The following is a 22,126-nucleotide window of genomic DNA, read 5'->3' as shown; positions in this document are numbered from 1 at the left end:
CCACCAGGGGAGGGGAGGGGCAAGGATTTCTCCTCCCAGATCCCTAGAAACAGAAAGTAGGTTGGTGGTTACCAGGGGCTGGAGGGAGGGGCAAATGGGGAGTGATTGCTTAATCACTTCTTTTTGGGGTGATAAACATGTGAAACCGCATAGAGAAGACACGGTTGCAAGACAGTGTGTACTAAATGCCACTGAATTATACTCTTTACAATGATGGTTGAAGCGGTGAATGTCGTGGTATGTGAATTTTAGCTCAATTAAAAAAGAAAAAGATCACATTAGAGGAGCCCGCATTGGGTGGGAGTGGCCAGGCCCTAGTACCCTCCTTCCCCCCATCCCAACCCCACCCCTGATGATTAGTCGGGGTTGGGGAATGCCAGAAGAGAACACGACCTGGATCCAAACAAACTAGTGACTTAGGGCAGCTGGGGGCTGTCCTCCCAAGGCACTCTTCACAGTTGACCAAGATCTTTCTTCTAGGGAGAGCCACCTTGGCTACCACACTTACCCGATGTCGCTGAGCAACAGACTGAAGGAGCTGGGGCCAGACCATAGGTCTGTCTGACTCTAAAATGTTGTTCTTTCCCACATGTCAGGCTCCCTCCTCAGATACCCATCCAAACTTCCACCTGCCCCGTCTGTTCATCTGTGCATACGTTCTTTCCTTTACGCATTTATCCAACTAGGTATTCACCCTCCCGCCCACCCACCTGCCTATCTGTCCAAATATCATCTGTTTAGATATTCTTCCAGCTCTCCAAGCTCCATCCATCCATCCAGCTCTCCATTCATCCGGCTCTGTGTTCTTTTTTTTTCTTTTTAAAGTGTATTTATTTATGTTGAGGGGGGAGGGGGAGGGGCAGAGAGAGAGGGAGAGAGAACCCCAAGCAGGCTCCACACCATCACCACAGAGCCCGAGGTTCTGTGAGCCCAAGCTTCAAACCCATGAACTGTGAGATCATGACCTGAGCCGCAACCAACAGTCAGACGCTTAACCGACTGAGCCACCCAGGCATAACCCCCCAACTATATGTTCTTTCATTCTTTGAGCCATTCTCTCAATTCCCTCTTCCCGTTTATTCTACAATCCATCCATCAGTTTAACCACCCACTTTCCCACTGATCCAATCCACTTAATCAGCTGTCTATAGTAGTTTTCTGTGGCTGCTGTAAAATATTCCCACAAACCTAGGATAATCCAGGATAAGGTCCTCCTTTCAAAACCCTTACCTTAGCCCTATCTCTTATCATAAGAAGTAATACCCGCGTTCTGGGAACTGCAGATCTCTTTGGGGGCGTCACTGTTTTACCACATCATCGATTCAACCCCCTGCACCCACACACACCTCTCTCTCTCAGTCTCTCTCCCTCTCTCTCTCTCCCCATCCATCCACCCACCCATGCATCCATTCATCCAGAGGCTTTTATCTCTGTAGGAAACAAAGCTATAAGGAGATAGTTACAATCACTGACATGGTTGAGATCGGTGCTATTGAGCAAATATGCAGATCTGTTGAGTTGACTGTCACTTCTGCCCACCTCTTTGTTCCCACCGCCACCACCTCCACATTGGGAGAGGAAAGGAAGGTGGAAAAAGAATGACCCAAACATCCAAACATTTTTCTTTAGTTTACTTATTTATTTAATGTTTTAAATGTTTCCTTATTTAAAAAAATTTTTTTAACGTTTATTTATTATTGAGAGACAGAGAGACACAGTGTGAGCAGGGGAGGGGTAGAGAGATGGGGAGACGTAGTATCTGAATTAGGCTCCAGGCTCTGAGCTGTCAGCACAGAGCCCAACACGGGGCTGGAACTCACAAACTGCAAGATCATGACCTGAGCCGAAGTCGGTCGCTTAACCAACTGAGCCACCCAGGCGCCCCAATGTTTACTTATTTTTGAGAGAGAGACGGAGAACAGAGACAGAGCATAAGTGGGGGAGGGGCAGAGAGAGTGGGAGACACAGAATCCAAAGCAGGCTCCAGGCTCTGAGCTGTCAGCGCAGAACCCAATACGGGGCTCAAACCCACAGACCGTGTGATCATGACCTGAGCCGAAGTTGGACGCTCAACTGCCTGAGCCACCCAGGTGCCCCTATTTATTTATTTTAAGGGTGGACAGCAGTAGAAAGAGAGGGAGAGGAGAATCCCAGCCAGGCTCCTTGCTGTCAGTGCAGAGCCCAACGTGAGGCTTGATCTCATGATCCGTGAGATCATGACCTGAGTTGGAATCAAGAGTTAGACACTCAACTGACTGAGCCACCCAGGTGCCCCACCCAAACATTCTTCATTCTCCTTAAATCTTCCATCCCACTCATTCCCAGTCCATGAACATGGTATATATCTCCCTGTTTTAGATTTTCTTTCAGGTCTCTAAATAAGGTTTTACAGGTTTTCTGGAAGAGGTTTTGCACATATTTTGTTAGATTTATTTCCCCTTGCTGGATATTTATAAATATTGTGAGTCCTATTTACTTAAATTTTTATTTTAAAACTTTGTTAGTTGTACAGAAAATGGTTAACAAAGCAGATCCAAATCAGCTATCCTGCTTGCAAGTTTGCCTTGGGCTGGTGTCTGGGGACTTGGTTGCTGAAATATTCTGAGTGGCTCACTGTGCCTGGATTGTGCAAACCATATGGTTAATGCTGAATTCCCGCTTTCTTTCTGGGAGTCTGGAATTTTGGTATGTGCTAGGCAGAAGGTGCCTACATGATCAGTCGTTAATAAAACCTTGGGTGCCGAGTCTCTGATGGGCTTCCTTGGGCAAAAACAGCATGCACATTGTGCTGCACTTTTGTTTGGGGAAAGAGTGAGTTCTGTATGATCCTCATGAGAGGAAGAGAGAATGAGGAAACCTGCATGTGATTTCCTCCAGTCTCGGCCTGTGACTTTTCCCCCTCATGATCCTACATTGTTGTAATAAAGTTTAGCCATGAATACAACTCTGTGCTGAGCTCCATGAGTCCTAGTGAATTTCCAAACTTTGGGTGGTCTTGGGCACCTCCAACCCACAGGTAAAAAAATGTACAGTTGATATTTGTATATTGGTTTTGTATCCAGCAACCTTTCTAGATTCTGTCATTAATTCTGACATTTTATCAGGAGCTTCTTTTGGAAGCTTTGGATCTTCTAGATACATAATCATATCTGTGATTAATGGCAGTTTTATTTCTTTCTCTTCAATTCTTACACTTTTTTTTTTCTTTTACTTGCCTTACTCAGAACAGCACAGAATGCAGTGGTAAGGGGACATCCCTGTCTTGTTCTCGACTTCAAATAAAGAGCTTTCGATGTTTCACCATTAAACATGGATTTTCTCTAGATTTTTTATTGTGGTTAAATATACATAACATAAATTTTGCCCTTTTACAATTTTAAGTGTGCAATTCAGGGGTATTAAATACATTCACAGTGTTGTGCAACCATCACAACCATCTGTCTTCAGGACTTTTTCATCATCTCAAACAGAAACTTTATACCCATTAACCAGTAACTCCCCACTTCCCCTCCCTTAGCCCCTGGCAGCCAAAATTCTACTTCCTGTTTCTACAGCTTTGACTATTTCAGATACCTCATATTAGTGGAATGATATAATATTTGTTTGTGTGTGTGTGTCTGGCTTATTTCATTTAGGAAACTGTTTTCAAGGTTCATCCATGTTGTAAAGTGTGTCAGAATTTCCTTTCACATTTTGTTTATTCATTTATGAGTTGATAGATATTATCAAGTTGGTTCTAGATATTATCTAGTTAGTTCCACCTTTTGGCTATTATGGATAATGCTGTAATAAACATCCATGTACAAGTTTTTCTTGTTTCCTTTTTTTTTAAGTTTTTGCTTGTAAGTAATCGCTACACCCACATGGGGCTCGAACTCACAACCCCAAGATCAAGAGTTGCATGCTTCACTGACTGAGCCAGCCAGGCACCCTGAGTTCTAAGTATTATTTTTTTCTTTTTCTTTCTTTCTTTCTTTTTTTTTTTTTTTTTTCAGTAGGCTCCACACCCAACGTGGAGCTTGAACTCGCGCCCCGGAGATTAAGAGTCATATGCTGCACCAACTGAGCCAGACAGGCGTGCCAAATATTCTATATATATTCTAGGTTACAAACCTTTTATCAGATATATGATTTGGAAAAATGTTCTCCCATTCCATGGGTCCTCTTCTGAGGTACTCTCTCTCCTTCAGGGACAGGCTTCTTTCATTGTTTTTATTTGCTTAATCATTAAATCTGTATCGAATGCCAGTGATGTGCCAGGCAATGCCCTTGACGTTGAAAACTCAGCTGTGAACAAAACAAGGTTCCCTGCCCTCCTAGAGCTCATGTTCTAGTTGGGAAGAAAGACAACGAACAAATAAACCAAGAGATGTATAATGTCAGGCAGGGCTAGGTGCTAGGCAATGCTCGTTTTGTAGGCGTGTGAGTTGTATAGTGGCTCAGGGCCTCACATGGGTTGAGTGCTTCATTGTGACTGTCCTGAAACGCTTAGCAATGTTTGAACAAGGGGTCTGCGTTTTCATTTTGCTCTGGGACCCAAAAATTATTATATAGCTGGTCCTGGGGCTATAAAGCAATAGAGCAGAGTCAGGGAATGACTGGGGTAGTTGGGCTCTTCCAGCCAGAACCATTAGGGACGGTGACCTTGAGGAGGTGACATTTGAGCAAACACCTGAAGCAGGCGAGAGAGTGAGCCCTGCAGACAGTTGTGGGGGGTGGATCTCCTAGCAGACAGGACAGCAAGGAAAGGCCTTGCTTCCATCAAGGAGGCCAATGGGATTATAACAGAGTGAGCGATTCAGAGAATAGTTGATAATGAAGATGAGAGGAATAATGGGGGGCCATTGTGAGACTGTTGGACTTTAGCAGCGTCTGGGTGGCTCAGTCAGTTGAGCATCCAACTTCAGCTCCGGTCACGATCTCATGGTTTGTGGGTTCCAGCCCCGCATCGGGCTCTGTGCTGACAGCTCAGAGCCTGCAGCCTGCTTCGGATTCTGTGTCTTCCTCTTTCCCTCTCTCTCTGCCCCTCCCCTGCTCACGCTCTGTCTCCCTCTGTCTCTCAAAAATAAATAAATGTAAAAAAAAAATTTTTTTTTTAAATGTTGGATTTAAATCTAGGTGTGTATCAATATACTATAGTGGCATAAAGCATCGATAAGGATTTGTCATCTCACAGTTTCTGTGGGTCCAGAATCCAGGAGCAGCTCAGCTGGTTGGCTCTTCAGGTTGTAATCAAGACGTAGACAGGGCACCGTCTGGAGATAGGAGGATTGTTTCCAGGCTGGCTCACTCACATGACCGTCAAACTGTTGGCAGGAAGCCTCAGTTCTTCCCTGGCTATTGACACAAGGCTTCAGTTCCTTGCCACATTGTCTTCTCCACAAGGTGGCCTTGATAACCTCTCTGGGTTCTCCCCAAGGAGCAATCTCAGAGATAGCGGGGATGGAAGCCAGAATGTCTGTGATGACCTAGCCTTGGACACACCATCATTTTTACACAATACCCTTTCCATTACACCAGCTCAGCCCTGTTCACTGTGGAAGCAGGAGCTCAAGGCTGTGAATTCCAGTGGGGGAGATTGGGTCCCCGGGGGTCACCTTGGAGGCTGACTGCCAAGGTGTGAATTCATTGCAGAATTTTGAGGAGGAGGATGATGATGATGATATTAGATAGATATAGATGTGTGTGTGCATATACATATACATATGTATATATGTTGATAGAGGTATTCATGAAGTAACATACAGTATATAATACTCATATTTATTCTATCATTTTATACATTTCGTTCTTACACAAGTAATACTTGAAAACTGAGAGACAGCTTCCCCCCCATCATTTATGTTTCTCCAGCTTTATTGAAGTATGATTAACAAACAAAAAGTGTATACAGTCAAGGTGTACAATATGATTATTTGACATATGAACACATTGTGAAGTGATCCCTACAATCAAGCTAATTAACACGTCTGTCACCTCACAGTTCCCCTTTGTGCGTGTGGTGAGAAGGCTAATGATCTATGACCTACTGTCTTCGCAAGCTTCAATTACACACTATGGTATTGTGAACCTGAGTCACCTATTTAGCTCATGTACACTTTGTCCAACCTCTCCCCTTTTCTCCACCCTCTCCCCCGACCACTGCCTCCGGTGACCACCCTTCCACTCTCTGCTTCTAGGAGTCCGACTTTTTTTAGATTCCACCTACATATGAGATCGTGCAGTATTTGTTTTTCCGTGCCTGTGTTATCTTATTCAGGATAATGCCTTCCAGTGTCATCCGTGTTAGGATTTCCTCCTTCCTCACAGCTGAATAATATTCCATTATGTGTATATGCCCTACGTTTTCTTTTGTCGTTGATCCCTTGACGGACACTTAGGTGGTTTCCACGTCTTGGCCGTGGTGAATAATGCTGCAGTAAACATGGGAGTGCAGATATCTCTTTGCAACAGTGACCATTGTCTTTGGATATATATCCAGAAATGGGATTGAGGGACAACGTGGTAATTCTATTTCTAATTTGTTTTTAATTTTTTAATGTTTATTCATTTTTTTGAGGAACAGAGAGACAGAGCGCAAGCAGGAGAGAGGCAGAGAGAGGGGAGACACAGAATGTGAAGCAGGCTCCAGGCTCTGAGCTGTCAGCACAGAGCCGGACGGACGCAGGCCTCCCAAACCACGAACTTCGAGATCATGACCTGAGCTGAAGTCGGACGCTCAACCGACTGAGCCACCCAGGCGCCCCTCTATTTTTAATTTGTTAAGGAACCACCATATTCTTTTCGATAGTGGCTGCACCAACTTACATTCCCATCAACGGGCACAAGGGTTGCCTTTTCTCCACATTCTCACCCCAATCATTTATTTTATATATACATATAAATAGATATCCCTTGCCCCTCAAAATATGATCTTCCTGAATTTACTGCTTTTTCCTGTTTTTGTTTTTGTTTTTTAGAGAGAGAGATAGCGTGCTAGCATGGGAGAGGGCAGAGGGAGAGAGAGAGAGAGGGAGGGAGAGACAGAATCCCAAGCAGGCTCTGCACTGTCAGCACGGAGCCCAATGCGGGGCTCGAACTCACCACTCTGAGATCATGACCTGAGCCAAAATCAAGAGTCAGATGTTTAACCAACTGAGCCACCCAGGTGCCCCTGCAAAGGTGTGTTCTAAAGCCTGCTTCTCAAACATTCCAGAGCATTCCAGTCACTGGTCTGGGTGGTTCTGCTTTAGGAGTTCTGGGATGTGGCCTGAGATTCTTTTTTTTTTTTTTTTTTTTAAATTTTTTTTAACGTTTATTTATTTTATTTTTGAGACAGAGAGAGAGACAGAGCACGAACGGAGGAGGGTCAGAGAGAGAGGGAGACACAGAATCTGAAACAGGCTCCAGGCTCTGAGCAGTCAGCACAAAGCCCGACGCGGGGCTCGAACTCACATACCGCGAGATCGTGACCTGAGCCAAAGTCGGACGCTCAACCGACTGAGCCACCCATGGCCTGAGATTCTTCATTCCCACCAAGCACCCACGTGGTCTTGCTTGATGACGCTGGTACATAGGCCACATTTTGGGCAGCGGGCATTTGGGCACCTTGACTAAATACTCAACCGGGCCTTCCGGAGGCTGAGACTTCGAATGTACGTTTTTACAATATTCCCCAGATGATTATTTCTCTCCCTCTCTCTGTCTCTCTCTGTCTCTTTCTCTGTTTCTGTCTCTCTTTCGGTAGTAAAATACACTTAACATCCAATTTACCATTTCCACCATTTTGAAGTGTGCAAGTCAATGGCTTTCTGTACACACACGGTGTTCTGCAACCAGCACCATTCTCTGGATCCAGAACCTCTTCATCCAAAAAGGAAGACCCACCGCTATTATTAGTCCCTCCCCCATTCTCCCCCCCCCCAGCCCCTGGAAGTCATCATGAATCTGCTTTCTGTGTCTATGGATTTACCTCTTCTGGATATTTCCTAGAAATGGAATTCTTCCATATGTGAATTTTTGTGTCTGGCTCCTTTTACCTAGTGAGTTTTCTTTTTTCTTTTTTTTTTTTAAGTTTATTTATTTACTTTGAGAGAGAGAGAGAGAGCACGAGCAGGGGAGGGGCACAGAGAGAGGGAGAGAATCCCAAGCAGACAGCGCAGAGCCAGATGTGGGGCTCGAACTCAGATGCTTAACCAACTAAGCCACCCAGGCGCCCCCTAGCCTGTTTTCAGGGTCCATCTATGTAGTAGCATGTATCTGTGCTTCATTCATTCATTCTAAACATTGAGAACCGACTGGATCCTATCTGGGCAATGTAGCCCAGAGGTTGAGAAATAAAGCCCTGGTGTCTGATGGCCAGTTAAATCCCCTCTATAAGCCTCAGTTTGCTCATCTGTAAAATGGGGGTAGTAACAGCCCCTCCCTGGCAGGGCTATTTACAAAGTTACCAGCATGTGCCAACAGCCCAGTAACTGTTGCTTATTCCACTGGCAGATATCCTGTAAGTGGTCCAATCTTCTACTGTTAAACAGTAAGGCTTTTCGTATTTTTCTGCGTTTAATTTTTTTTAATTAAAAAAATTTTTTTTAATGTTTTTATTTATTTTTGAGACAGAGAGAGACAGAGCAGGAGCAGGGGAGGAGCAGAGAGAGAGAGGGGGAGACACAGACTGGGAAGCAGGCTCCAGGCTCTGAGCTGTCAGCACAGAGCCCGACGCGGGGCTCGAACTCACGCACCTTGAGATCGTGACCTGAGCCAAAGTCGGACGCTTAACCGACTGAGCCACCCAGGCGCCTCTCTTTCTGCGTTTTAAACAACACCGAGGCGAAACAAACATATTTGTACATAAATATCGTAATGCTTGTCAGTTATTTCCTTAGACTAAAACCCTGGAATGGAATTGGCGAGTCAAAATTTTATTTGTATTATGAAATATTTTTCACACACAGAAGAAGAACAGATAGTGATAGAGTGCACTCATGGTTTCACCTCTGGGCTTTAAAAAAGAAAAAAAGTGCAAATATCAATGTCCCCTGTAGCTTTCCTGATTGCAGTCCATCGGCCCCACCTGCAGGGGTCACCAATAGGGCTTTCCCCTCCTTTTCTCATGCCCGTGCACATTTATATACATTTAAAACACGTCTCCACACACAGTCCCTGTTTTATGGGTTTTAAAACTTCCTACATTCGACTCTACAGACTTCTGCAACTAGCAGAAGGGGTTGGGGTTGTCAGGCTGAGCTACAGGGCGCTCATTCCCTTCCACTGCTGCATGGCGTTCTCCTGAATGAAAATGCCACGATCCAGTTATCCATTCTTCATGGGATGGACATGTAAGCCGTTTCCAGTACCCCCTCCCCCCAGCGCAACTGTTGGGAGCTTATCTTTTCGTTCACATTTGCCAGCGTTTCTCTGGGGTGGACACCCGCGAAAAGAAGAGCTGTACTTCTAAGATTCAGACATACTGATAGGTCTTTTCCGGAGAGCTGAGTTTTTAGAGTCCTTTCTGCGTGCCTGCTGTTTCTCTCCTCTGAAACTTGGGCCATCCTTAGGGGTAGGGGTGTGCCTGTGTTGGGGGGGGGGTGCCTCAGGGCTGGGGCATAAGCAGAGAGGGCAGGCCACCTCCCCGACATCACATAGCGACGCGGAAACCGTCAGCGTCATCCTCACTGGCCGGTCATGCCTGCATTCATTCGTTCAGTACCTACTGAAGCACCTACTCCGTGCCAGGCATTGTTCTAAGCGCACAAGATACACAGCAGTGAGCAAAAAGAACAAAGCCCGCCTGCTCCAAGTGCGGAGCTTGTTATTCTGGGCGTAATTACGATAAATTGCTAATTATGTATGCCTCCAGGATTGGAGCCAGGGGGGTGATCCCAACTGGGGGAGGGGGTTGCCTCATGGGAGACTTCTCCAAAGCCCCTACTTGTCAGGCTCCTCCTTTCCGACCCGTTCACCCCCACAGAGCTGTCGTGGGTGCTCACGGAACTAGACGGGGTATTCGGGGCCAGGAAGGTTGTCCCGCAGGGAGGGACAGAGAGGCGCCCTTTGCAGCCCGGCCGGGCTGTCAATAAAGTTTTGTTGCCTCGGCAACCGCAGGCCGGGCGGGGTCGACGGAAGAACCCGCGCGCCCGCCCCAGCTTTCTTCCCGCTGTTCCCGAAGGGTTCGCGGGAGAAAGAATAGGCCAGGCTCGACTCTACCGTGATGGGCGGGCGCCTTCGCCTATTGAAGGACGAGCTATTCCAAGGCCAGCCAGTCACACGCGGGCTATGCACGGGCAGAGCCCGCCCCCTCCCCACTTGGACCTGAATAACCTGACCTAAACCCGAGTTTTGCCGGGAGCCACGACGCTTTCGGCCAATGGGGACGGCGACTCCGGGCCGTGGGCGGGGCCGGTCTCCATGGCAGCGGCGGAAGGACAGCTACGGGAGCCATTAGCTGCAGTTGGCGGCGCTTGGCAGCGGCGCGGGCGGAGCAGGGTTTCGTGGGGGCGCCGATGGTGGGGGCAGGCGGGGAGGGGCCGAGTTGGACTCCGCCAATGGGAGCGGCGCGAGCGCCACAGCCCCTCAGGAGTGGCGGTGGCTTCGGCCAATGGGAGCTCCCCCTGGCCGTGGCGGGGCGGACCCAGCGGGGCAGACGGGAGGCGCGGCGACCGTGTCTGACGAGAGCCGGAGCAGGCAGTGGGAGGTGGTGGCGGCGGCGGCGCGGGTGCCTCAGGAGGAGGAGGAGGAGGAGAAGCGGGTGAGGGGTGGCGCGGGGCCCGACCTCTGAGCCCCCTCTCGGCCCCCACCCCGCGCCGCCTTGGCTCCCGGTCGCCCCCAGCCCCGACCGTCCCCCGCCCTGCCCGGCCCCTCCTCATGTCCAGGCGCCCACGTCTCCTGGCCCTTTGGCGGGCCCCCGGCTGCTCTCGGCGCCCAGCCCCTTCCCTGTGCTTGCTCACCCAGGCCCCTCCCTGCACTCCCGGGCCTAACCGGACCCCTGGGGTAGCCCGCGGGCTCTGCACTCCCCTCCCTGGATCTCACTGCGTGCCCAGGCCCCTGTCCCAGGACCACCACCGCGGGCCTCAGCCCCTGCTTCTGGACCCCTCACTGCCTACCCAGGTCCCTCCCTGGACCCAGGCTCGCTGCTCCCTGAATGCCTACCTGCCCCTTCTCTGCTTCTCCAAGCCCCGTTCTGGACCCTTGCGGCCCCCCTTCACCTTCTCGGGACCTGCCCTCGACTCTAGGTCTCCACCCTGGCTTTCCTGGGGTCATCCCTGGATCCCCAGGCCTTCCCGCCGCCCCGTGTCTCCAGCAGGCACCCCCGGCCCTTCTTTGCCCCAGCTCCCCTCCGTGCAATCTGCATTTTGTCTTTACCCACATACCTCCCTGCAGCTTCCGCCCTGTCCCAGCGCCTTCTCGCAGCGCCCCCTCTTTATGTATCCCCAGCCTTCCTGTCTTTTCTAGACCCCCTTTCCCGCAGCTCTAGCTCCTGATCTCCCTTCAGCTCCCCCTTCCTTGCGGTCCCCCATGGACTCTCCCTGACACACTGTGGTGCGGATGCCCAGCAGGCCATCCGTAGGCCGGGTTAGGGGTCTCGTTTTCTTTCCTTTTGCTGATTCCCTTCTTTCTCCCCTTTTTATGGACCTGTTCTGCCTCTCCGTGTCATTCCTTTCCTCTCCCCCCTTCCCTGCTTTGTCCTTGGAGCCCCCCCTCCCCCGGAATCCTTGGAGAGGGAGCAGGTGCTGGGATCCTTCCTCCGCTCTCCCTCCCCTCACCCCCCTCCAGGCTGCCTGGGGCTTCACCGAGAGCTTCCTGATGATTCCCAAAGGCTGCTGGGGGAGTGGGGATGGGGAGGGGGGGGGTGGGAGGGAGGTGGAGGCTGAAGCCAGGAAGAGTGAGGGTGGGTGGAGGCACTGTCTGTCCCAGTGGGGTGGGAAGTCTTGGATTTTTCCTTGGTGAGGGCTGGAGGTGGGGATGGGTTCCCCCTGACTCCCGCCTCCGCAGGGCTAAGCCTTTAGGGTTATCCCTGACTGCCAATTAATCAGCCTTCCCCGGGCCAGTAGGGACATGCGTGCGTGTGCGTGTGTGTGTGTGTGTGTGTGTGTGTGTGTGTGGTGTATGGGGGCATGAGGAGATCTGCGCGTGAGTGTGTGGGTGCGCACAGAGGGTGGTCGTGTGTGGCTGGGGGATTTGTGTCTGCACCAGAGCGTGATACCGACTGACAGTGACTGATATTTCTTTGGGGGCTTCTCCACTGTCACAAGTACTTGTTGCATTCTGTCTGCACCGAGAGCCCTGTGAAGTCAGCACTGCTTTCCTCCCCGATTTGTAGATGAGACTGGAGACCGAAACGCTTGCCAAATCCTGCGCAGCTCACAAACGGCCTTTCCCGGGGCGCCGCCCCTGCCCCTGCATTGTGTCCCCGACTCTTGGCCAGAGGCAGCATGGTCCGCGGGGCACCATGGGACCTGACAGAGTGACAGCCAGAGAGCTGTGTGAGAATGACGACCTTGCCACCAGCCTTGTCCTGGACCCCTACCTCGGCTTCCGCACCCATAAGATGAACGTCAGGTGAGCGGCCTGGGACAGGGTGGCCCCAGGGCTCCGGGACCCCTCCCCTGCCTCCACGGCCCCTGCAGCCCCAAGTGGGGGTGGGGGCAGGGCCCGGGAAGGCCCGGATGGATTAGGCCAAGGCCCTGGGACCCAGGCATGCCCTCTCCCCCAGCCCCGTGCCCCCCCTGCGGCGACAGCACCACCTGCGCTCAGCGCTGGAGGCCTTCCTGAAGCAGCGGGACCTGGAGGCTGCGTACCGGGCCCTGACGCTGGGAGGCTGGATGGCCCACTACTTCCAGAGCCGGGGCCCGCGGCAGGAGGCTGCCCTCAAGACCCACGTGAGGGCACCCCTCTCTTCCCCCACCCTCAGCCCACACGTCCTCCCTGTCACCTCGGCCTGTCCTGGATCCTTCGCTGTGGCAGGCAGACCTCTGGAACCCCAGTCCCTCTGCAAAGCCCACCCCCCCCACCAGACTCCCTAACTTCCTAGCTGTTGGGGCCATCTGAGACGAGGCTCAGAGAATCCTAGGAGAGTTGGGGGGTCCTCTGAGATGGAGTACAACCTCTTCATTTGACAGATGAAGAAACTGAGGTCCCGAGAGGGGAAGTGAGTTCCCCAAGGCCACACAGCGGGTCAGTGGCAGAGCAGGACTAGAACCCAGGAGAGAGAGGGCTGAGGACGAGGCTGCCCCACCTCCTCACCCCGCCCACCCCGTCACCTCCCCCAGATCTATCGCTACCTCCGAGCCTTCCTGCCTGAAAGCGGCTTTACCATCCTGCCCTGTACACGCTATTCTATGGAGACAAATGGAGCCAAGATTGTGTCTACCAGAGCTTGGTAAGAGGGCCAAACTCACAGCTCCGGGCTCCAGAGGCTGCTGGGAGAGGAGACCCCTGGAGATCAGGGGGGATACCTCTGGCGTTGAGGCCAGGAAGATGTCTTTGTTCAGGGGTGGGAAGAGACAGTTTCCTGCTGAGACGAAGGAGGCCAGGCCTAGTCCCAGAGACATTCTTCCCCCACAGCAGAGCCGATGGGGGTAAGAACCCCCATGCGACCCCAGGCTTCCGGGGGCTGCTAGGAAATCACTGCCCTTGTGCGCAGGACTGTGGCAGCCCTCGTGCCGACGGGGTCCCTGCTGCGTAGCCAGCGCCGCCGGGTAAGGGACAGGCCAGTGAGCAAGATGGACCCTGCCCACTGATCTCAGTGCAGAGAGAAGGCAGGCGGTAGCCGAGTAAACCCGCAGGTGCTGATCACAGTTGCTTGGTGCTTTGGGAGCCACCAGGGAACTTTGGGTGTTCTTGGGAAGCAGGCCTAAGCACAGACCCACTGGAGGGTCTGGTGAAGTGTGGGGGTGGGGGGTGGCAGCTTGTGGTGAGTTCACGGGAGTCCAGGCAGAAGGACTACTGTGCAGGGCCCAAGGGGAGTTGGTCACGAGAGGAGAGCCCGAGTGACGCCTGGGTCCACGTGGGACGGGGCCATCCCATTCCAAGGACCCGGAGCCAGGAGACCCTCCAGGCAGGTGTGGAGGCGGTGGGGGGGGGGGGGGTGGACTTGAGAAATCTGGGAGGCGGACCACGGCGGCACAGGCAGGAGGCCCCCTGGTGGCCCAGCTGGGGCTTGGGGAGGCGCAGCTCAGACAGCGGCCTGGCCTGGCCTGGCCTTTCTGCAGGAAGAAGAACGAGAAGCTGGAACTGCTGGTGGGCTGCATCGCGGAGCTGCGGGAGGCTGACGAGGGGCTGCTGAGGGCCGGCGAGAACGACTTCAGCATCATGTACTCCACCCGCAAGCGCAGCGCACAGCTGTGGCTGGGCCCCGCCGCCTTCATAAACCACGGTGGGGCCGCGGCCGGCCCGGGACAGGGCGGGGCCAGGGCTGGTGGTGCCCGCTCACCTCCCTGCTCACTTGAGTCTCTTCTTCTCTCCCCCGCCCTCCCCTCAATGTTCCAGACTGCAAACCCAACTGCAAGGTGAGGCCTGGGGAACCCCCACTGAGGAGTGGGCTTGGGGGGAAGTAAGGGGGCCCCGGGGAGGGGCATTTGGGTCAGTGACTAGCCAGAAACTGCCCGGAGTCTCCCCACCTGGTACAGCTGCCTCCTGCCCCTGGCCGGAACCTTGTGTGCATCTGCAGGGATCAGGGATCGGGGATCAGGGAGGAAGGGGCCATGGCGGGTCTCCCTGGATCTCAGGTTGCCACCTGCTGGCAGCCTTCTTCCCTCTCTGAACCTGAGTTCACTTGGAGGGGGGAGTGTGGTGGACAGGGAGACAGAAGGTGCCCCCGCGCCTGGAGCCCACCGGCCACAGCTGTGCACCTGTCATAGCAGGACACAGGGGAGCTGAGCCCCAGAAGCCTGGGGTAAGGCCAGAGCGAGCCCCAGAGGATGAGACTCTGGGAGGCAGGACTTCCAGGCAGAGGGAGCGGGATGGAGAAGCAGCTTTGCAGGGGGAGCCACTGCGTGTTCTCTGTGGCGGAGCACAGAGTGCCCGAAAGCAGAGGAGTCTCGTAAGGCCTTGGGTGTGCATCCTGCTGGGTGTGGGCCTCGTCGCGCTGTCTGTCGGAGCCCCAAGGTGCGACCGGGGCTCTGGAGTTAGAACTGGGTTTGAGTCCTGGCTCCCCCAGCCCCCAGCCTGAGTTACTCTTCTCGGGTGGGAGACGGTGAGAATGTGTCTCCGGGGATGGTGGCGAGGGGCCGGTGTGAAGTGCACGCCCGTGGTTCTTGTGTTCTGTGACTCTGTAGACCCATTACGTGGATTTGACGGTGGAAAATGTGCTGGGTAGGACAGAAAACGGGGCAAGGCTTCATGACAGAGGCTCTGTGGTGAGGTGGGTGCCAGCCACCTCAGGGCCCGGGCACCAGGCACCGGTCTTTTACCTAGCGGTGCAGAACCAGGAGGCCGCACAGATGTTCAGAGCCAGGCGCTTGAGGAGGAATAGGACTTTCCAAGGTGTCGAGGAGAAACTGAGGCGTGCTAGGCCATCCCAGACAGGCACATCTCAGTGGAGGGCCAGGAGGCATGGTCGCCATGGTGACTCTGGCCTCGCGTGCCACAAAGGAGCTCAGGTCTGCCCCACGGGTGCTCCCACTGGGTGAATAATGGGGTTTGGTTTTTAGATGGCCCTGGCAGCTCAAGAGCTGGAGGCTTGTCAGGACAGGGAGGGGCCAGAGGCTGGCATGTGACCCGGTGTGTCACTGAGTGAGAGGTTGGCTCCAGATGGAGTCGGGGGGATACAGAGGGCAAGGACGCGAGGCCCTGTGCACGGAGGCTCCGGCCAGTTGGCCTGGGATGAAGTGGGCAGGTGGCCGGAGCCACCCCCAGGTGTGTGTCAGGCTAGAGTCGGGGGAGAGATGGGAGTCCACTCCTCCCAGAGGGGGAGCACGAGGCAGGAACAGGCACAGGCGAGAGTGGCCTCAGGGGGCAGTAATCCCGGGCTGGGGCCGCAGGGCAGACAGGCACCTGGGGTGGGGGGAGACGGCGAGACCGGCAGAGCTGGGACCTCGCTGCCAAGGTGCAGGCTGCCAGGGAGTGGGGAGCGGGTGGGGGCCTGTGGGAGGGGTGGAGGAAGGGTGCAGGAGGGAGCAGGCGGTGCTGTCTGCCAACACTGCCAGGGTCAGGTTAGATCATCATCCTGCGGGGAGGGCGGAGGCCAGCACGCGGGCAGGAAGTTGGGGAGCGTGTTCAGAGGGCAGGCCCTGGAAGCTCCTGGGGGCTCCTGGCTCCTGGCCCCTGCCCGTCCTGGGATCACATTCGTCCTGGGTGGGGTGGAGCCAGGCAGCCCCCAGGACCTGTCACTGAGCAGCCCAGCCCCCAGTTTGTGCCCGCAGATGGGAACGCAGCCTGTGTGAAGGTACTCCGGGACATTGAGCCGGGGGACGAGGTAACCTGCTTCTATGGCGAAGGCTTCTTTGGTGAAAAGAATGAGCACTGTGAATGCTATACCTGTGAGAGGTGAGGGGTGAGGTGGGGAGGGACCCAGGAGGGGTGAGGTGGGGAGGGCACCCGAGAGAGGTGAGGTGGGAGGGCCCCCACCAAGGGGGAGGTGGGGAGGGCACCCGAGAGGGGTGAGGTGGGAGGGCCCCCACCGAGGGGAAGGGGGGAGGGACCCAGGAGGGGTGAGGTGGGGAGGGCACCCGAGAGAGGTGAGGTGGGAGGGCCCCCACCAAGGGCAAGGTGGGGAGGGCACCCAAGAGGGGTGAGGTGGGAGGGCCCCCACCAAGGGGGAGGGGGGAGGGACCCAGGAGGGGTGAGGTGGGGAGGGCACCCGAGAGGGGTGAGGTGGGAGGGCCCCCACCAAGGGGGAGGGGGGAGGGACCCAGGAGGGGTGAGGTGGGGAGGGACCAGGAGGGGTGAGGTGGCAGGCCACGGAGGGAGGTGGGGAGGCCCCGCAGGAGCACACTGCAGTGCCCCTGAAGAGCCTCCTCAGGACCCGCTTCCGCCCTCTCCTTCCGCCCGCTCACAGGAGAGGCGAAGGGGCCTTCCGACTGCGGCCCAGGGAACCTGCGCCCCCGCGGCTGCTGGACAAGTACGAGCTCCGGGAGACCAAGCGGAGGCTGCAGCAGGGCCTGGAGGGTGGTGGCCGGCTGGGCCCCAGGGCCTGTGCCCACCTGTCCCCGCTGCTCCGGGACCCGTTCTGTGGTAAGCTCGGGGTGGGGACCCTGTCCTGCCAGCCTGTGTCCATCCCGACCACCGACCACCGTGTCCCTCCATCGCCCTCCCTCCCCTCACCCCATATCCCCCCCCCCCCCCGCCCCGTGCCAGTCGCCCTGCTCACATCCACCCCTTTTTCTCCCCTCCCCCCTGCACAGCTGCCTGCCAGCCCCTACGCCCCCTGCCCTGCGGCGCCCGCCCTGACGCCTCGCCCCTCTGGCTCCAGTGGCTGCCTCAGCCCCAGCCCCGGGTGCGCCCCCGGAGACGCCGACGCCCCCAGCCCCGGAGGGCCCCAGCTCCCCCCCTTCTCCGTGCTGCCCGAGTCTCCTTGCACCAGTGGGGAGGCTGTGGCCCCCGATGCTGCCTGCAGGCGGAGGCCCTGGTGGCCCTGGGCCCGGCCCCCCGCGCCCACTGGGCCCCTCAGCAGGACTGGCACTGGGCCCGGCGCTATGGGCTGCCTTACGTGGTGCGCGTGGACCTGAGCCGGGTGGCCCGGCCCCCACCTGCTGCCCCCGCCCCTGCCCCTGCCGGGACCCCAGGCCCCACCCCCATCCCCAAGCAGGCCCTCGCCTTTGCCCCCTTCTCCCCACCCAAGCGCCTGCGGCTGGTGGTCAGCCATGGCTCCATTGACCTGGATGTCAACGGTGACGGGCCATGATGGGCCGGAGGGGAGGCCCCGGGCCAGGAGAGGAAGGGATCCTGCCTAGTCCCCCCCTCCCCCGCGGCCCCATGTTCTCCGGGACTCACTGACCTCTAGAAGGAGCTCTTGGACCTCTGGGAGGGAGCTGGCCCTGGACCCCAGCACAGTTCTTACCGGGCTGGGGGCTGGGTCGGTTTGGAGACACCCAGGGATCTGACCCCTGACCCTTTGTGACTGCTGACCCCTGAGCCGCCCCCACCCCATTGGGTGCCCTCGCCGCTGCTGCCCCACCCCCATCCCCAACTCCAACCTCAGGACTACAGGAGCCGTTCCCTTCCCTACCCCCCTCCTGCCCAGGGAGCAAAGCCATAAGGGGTGGGGGCCGCCCCTTGGTGTCTCCCCGGAAGCCCAGGCCTCAGGAGGCAGTGGAACTGACCTGGGGGCGGCCCCCCTAGAGACTGCCCTGCGGAGGGGAGTGGGTTTGGGCTCAGCTCTGCGACTGTCTGAGGTGGGGGGGCAAGGTGGGGGGATGTCTGGGACACGTCCTCACCACCCCGTGGGTCTCAGGGAGGCCGGACGCGACCTCATCTTTCTCATGGTGCTGTCCCTGGTGCTACTGGGGTGTGGGGGTCCCTCCCCTCCCCCACACCAGAACGGGGTATGTTGGGGGATTGAAAGCACTTGAACTTTTTATTTTATTAAAACCTTGTTATAAGCAGCGTCCTTTGTAGCTTTTCATTTTGGTTTATGTGTCGAGGGGATGTTTGTGGAGCTTTGGAGGGGCGAAGGGTCGATAGGATGGCCCCGAGGATGGCGGAAGACAGAGGCGAGAACCCCATCCCCGCTGGAAGGGTGCTGGTGAAGAGTGCGCGGACTCCCCTCTCCTTCAGATGAGGTAACAGGTCCGGCAAGTAGGGTGACTTGGCCACGGTCAGGTGGGGCCCAGCTGCCCCCATAGCCTCGTCCGTGTCTTCTCGGTAGGCCCGGCTCTGTGGGACCAGGGCGATGATGCTCCAGATCTGGGGCCTTAGGGAACACCACATCACCTTCGTGGTCACCTCCTCCCTGCCACTGTGCCTGAGACATGGGGACAGCTACCCACCGGTGAGCGCGTCCTGCTTCCGAGGGCTGGCGCTGTTCTAGAGCTGAGGCCTCACACGAGGGGCAGAAGCGGCCAGGGGCTGAAGGGAGGGCGAGGGGCAGGGAGAGGCCGCTGGGGGTGGGGGGTGGGCAGGGCAGAGCGGGACGTGTTTACCTCGAATCCCTCTCTTTCACAGAGCACCTGTCTGACTCCCACTGAGCCTGTTGGTTTGAAAGGAGGAAGGCGAGGAGGGCGCGGAGGGCAGACTCCAGTGCAGGTGCCTCATGGTGGCGTCTAGACCAGCAGCACAGCAGAGCCGGAATCTCCTCCGGGATGGATGGACAGACAACCACGGGGCGGGGGGTTACAAGCACTTCCAGAGATCCTGTTGTAAAGTGTAGTAACTGCACGTGCGCATGTGCACTCTTCTCGGGAGAGGGCTCGGAGCCTTGGTCCGCTTCCTCAGAGTGTCTGGAACCCAAGTGGTCGGAGGCCCACGCAGAGCCCGCTCATTCTGGGTTGTAGGATGAGGCGTTGCCCCGCCAGCCTCCGCCCACCCGATGCCAATAGCAACCCCCTCGGTTGTGACAGAAATGTCTCCAGACGCTGCCAGACGTCCCCCTGGGGGCCAGCGCCACCCCCACTGAGAAGCGCTGGGCTGGGGCGGCAGGGTGATGGGGAGGGAGTCGCGCGGCTTGTGTGGCCTGGTGGCCTGGCGTCTGTCTTCACGGCTGCACTCCCAAGACCACCCCACCCACTTTACAAACAGCCTGCGGAGGACAGTGACCACCTTGCTGCCAGGTTCTGCCCCGAACTCCCCCCCCCACCTCCACCCCGCTGAGTCGATGGCTCCTACCACGACAGGACAGCACAGGCCCCGGGGAGGGAAGAATGAGAGTTGGCAGGTCAAGGCAGGGGCTCGAACCCCATCGCGCAGCCTGAACAAGGGCGAGGGCGTAGGGAAGTTGGCCGGGAGATGAAGGGAAGAAGGAACTGAAAGAAGCAGGAAATAATCACAGCTCACGTGCTCAAGGTCCATGCTCTGCCTTCTCCTTCGCCTCTGGTGGCTGGGCCGGAAGCAGAGCCGAGAGTGCCATCCAGGCTGGGCACCCCAATCCTGGACCCACTCCTTTCCTGACCCTTTTACATGCACACGGCATTGGCCGGTTGTCTCCAGGAGCCCCGGGACCCTGTGATGGGTTGGCCATCCTGGAGGGCGATTGATTAGTCACTCCCACCGTGCGATGTGTGAGCCACCAGTATGAACCAACACGCTTCCTCGGATTGCTTACACAGGCAGAGACCCCCCACACACACCCAGAGAGACCTGGGCCCAACAACTAGCCTGTGGTTCACAGCATGGTCCTCCCCAGCAGCCCTACGAAGTGTAGGTGCGGTTATCAGCAGGCTTTGGATGAAAAGACCACGGTGCAGACGGCTTGGGGAATTGGGGGCCACGTGGCTGGTAATCTGTGCAACTGGGACTTGAGGCGTTTCAGAGTTCATCAGGCTGCAGGATCTTCAGGATGAGAAGGAGGCTGGCTCCAGAGACAGGAGGCTGGAGCCGTGCCCACTGGGGACCAAGGGACAGTGAGCTGGGTCGCGGTGGCTTCCATGGGGAGGAGAGGGAGAGCGGGGTCCTTGAGAGTTTGGGTTCCCGGAGCAAAGGGTGAAGGGCAGCTGAGCGTTTCTGATGGGGAAGTGCCTGGAAGCCTGAGCCTGTCCACGGATGGGGAGGAAGGAACCGGCCGGCCGAGGGGCTCAGAGGCAGGGGAAGAGGGCAAGAGGTGGCCTGAGACGGAGGGGATGGCGCTGGGGGAAGAAAGGGGGAGGGGAAAGGAGGTGGTGAGGAGAGCAGGGATGCGAGTTGGGGAGAGGGGCGGGAACGGGACCTCCTCTGACCTGGGAGGCTGCCGCAGGTCCCTGCTGCTGGCACTGGGGCTTCAGGGAGCAGTGGAGGCGCTGTTCAGAGTTCAAGGCCTGGGGGTGTGCTGTGCTGTTGACCCAGACAGCCATAGTGCACGAGGCCGGACCCCGCCTCCAGCTCCGGCATCCTTAGGGTTGGTGGCCTGGAGTATAAACAATGCTCCAGAAGTGGTTGAGGGATGGGGCACCTTGGTGGCCCAGTCGGTTGAGCATCTGACTTGATTTCAGCTCAGGTCATGATGTCACCATTCATGAGTTTGAGCCCCGCATCGGGCTCTGCACTGACAGCGTGGAGTAGGCTTGGGATTCTCTCTGCTCCTCCCCTGCTTGTTCTCTCTCTCTCTCTCTCTCTCTCCCTCCCTCCCTCCCTCCCTCTCTCCCTCTCCCTCCCCGCCCCCACCAAAATAAACTTTAAAAAAAGTGGTGGAGGGCTGATGGTGGAGACAGAAAATGGAGAGTTGAGAGTGGCTGCCGGGCAAGGGAGAGAAAGTGCCCTCCAGGCAGGGGTGGCCTGCTGAGGTCCAGAGGCTGGCTGGGGCTGTACAGGTGGCAGGCTCTGTGCTCAGATGCTACCTAGGTGACCTCACCGAGTGTCAGCCAGCAGCCCTATTTGGTGACTCGGAGAGGTGCCTTGCCTGTGTGTCACCGTCGGCTTCCCTGCCACAGGGGCAGGGCTCCCGGCACGCCCTGCGCACTCACCTGCCCCCCTGCCTCTCAGGCTGTGATTGGAGGGGGGGGGGCAGGGTATCTGGGTGAAGCCATCCCAGGAGATGAGACGGCTGGGGTGCGCCCTGGGTGGCTTGATGAGGCCAGCGTGGAGGGTGTGCCTGGGGACAGTCATCCAGGAGGCTGGGTGGAGCCAGTCCTCCAGAGTCCGCTCAGCCCCTCCCATCATCCCACCTGTCCTGGTAACGGGACTGTACCATCTCTGTTTCCTGGGGAAGCTGAGGTGCACGCAGGTCAAGAAGCTTGTTCAGGGTCACCGACAAGTTGTTCTGATCAGTAACAGCGACCTTCGAGCCCCGGATTAAACTGGCCTCGACATGACTTGAGAGAGCCTGGCTCCAGGCTGTTGCGGGAGTCCTACAGCTTCAGGGAGACACAGTGGAATCCAGGACTCGGTCCGGGCTAGAAGCCCAGGGCTCTGCGCTCTGTTAAGGGTCACGCCTCAGCCTCCGGGCGGGGGGGTGGGGGGGGGGGGTGGGGGGGGAGGGGGCAGGTGGTTGGAGAGGTGACCTTTCGGGGGGCATTTGGAATGAGGATGGATTTTGGTGTTGCCGCCTCTGAGCCTGGGCAGGCCCGGTGCCCGGATGCGGCAG

General features: G+C 56.3%; 1 protein-coding gene and 2 long non-coding RNA genes across 7 annotated transcripts in view; 1 reads left to right on the top strand and 2 right to left on the bottom strand.

Moving 5' to 3' along the window:
* Nucleotides 1-18,932, top strand: part of KMT5C (lysine methyltransferase 5C) — a 28,312-nt gene extending 9,380 nt beyond the window's left edge. Inside the window, exons 3-12 of one of the 4 annotated variants that reach the window (XR_008423311.1) lie at nucleotides 12,296-12,534; nucleotides 12,689-12,854; nucleotides 13,245-13,354; nucleotides 14,187-14,350; nucleotides 14,464-14,483; nucleotides 16,325-16,461; nucleotides 16,973-17,148; nucleotides 17,319-18,458; nucleotides 18,532-18,695; nucleotides 18,782-18,932. Coding sequence is in view for 3 of the 4 variants with exons in the window: in XM_053905752.1 (XP_053761727.1) it covers nucleotides 12,296-12,534; nucleotides 12,689-12,854; nucleotides 13,245-13,354; nucleotides 14,187-14,350; nucleotides 14,464-14,483; nucleotides 16,325-16,461; nucleotides 16,973-17,148; nucleotides 17,319-17,818 (1,512 nt within the window). In the remaining variant the exon portion in view is untranslated. The other 3 variants (XM_053905753.1, XM_053905754.1, XM_053905752.1) reach the window with 3 other exon arrangements.
* Nucleotides 18,472-18,959, bottom strand: LOC128778007 (uncharacterized). The gene is made up of 2 exons (XR_008423315.1): nucleotides 18,903-18,959; nucleotides 18,472-18,826 (listed from the first exon to the last, which is right to left on the bottom strand). It is a non-coding gene; the product is annotated as an uncharacterized LOC128778007 (long non-coding RNA).
* Nucleotides 18,960-19,909: 950 nt separating this feature from the next.
* Nucleotides 19,910-21,921, bottom strand: LOC109259943 (uncharacterized). 2 transcript variants are annotated; one of them, XR_008423310.1, is made up of 3 exons: nucleotides 21,731-21,921; nucleotides 20,784-20,950; nucleotides 19,910-20,693 (listed from the first exon to the last, which is right to left on the bottom strand). It is a non-coding gene; the product is annotated as an uncharacterized LOC109259943 (long non-coding RNA). The 2 variants fall into 2 exon arrangements; XR_002076813.2 differs by having other exon boundaries at nucleotides 19,910-20,454.
* Nucleotides 21,922-22,126: the final 205 nt, after the last annotated feature.

Source organism: Panthera pardus, unplaced genomic scaffold (genome assembly GCF_024362965.1).
Source record: "Panthera pardus isolate Hobbes unplaced genomic scaffold, ASM2436296v1 HiC_scaffold_18, whole genome shotgun sequence".
NCBI lineage: Eukaryota > Metazoa > Chordata > Mammalia > Carnivora > Felidae > Panthera > Panthera pardus.
The sequence above is the reverse complement of the archived record's forward strand: the minus strand, read 5'-3'. Positions and strand labels throughout refer to the sequence as shown.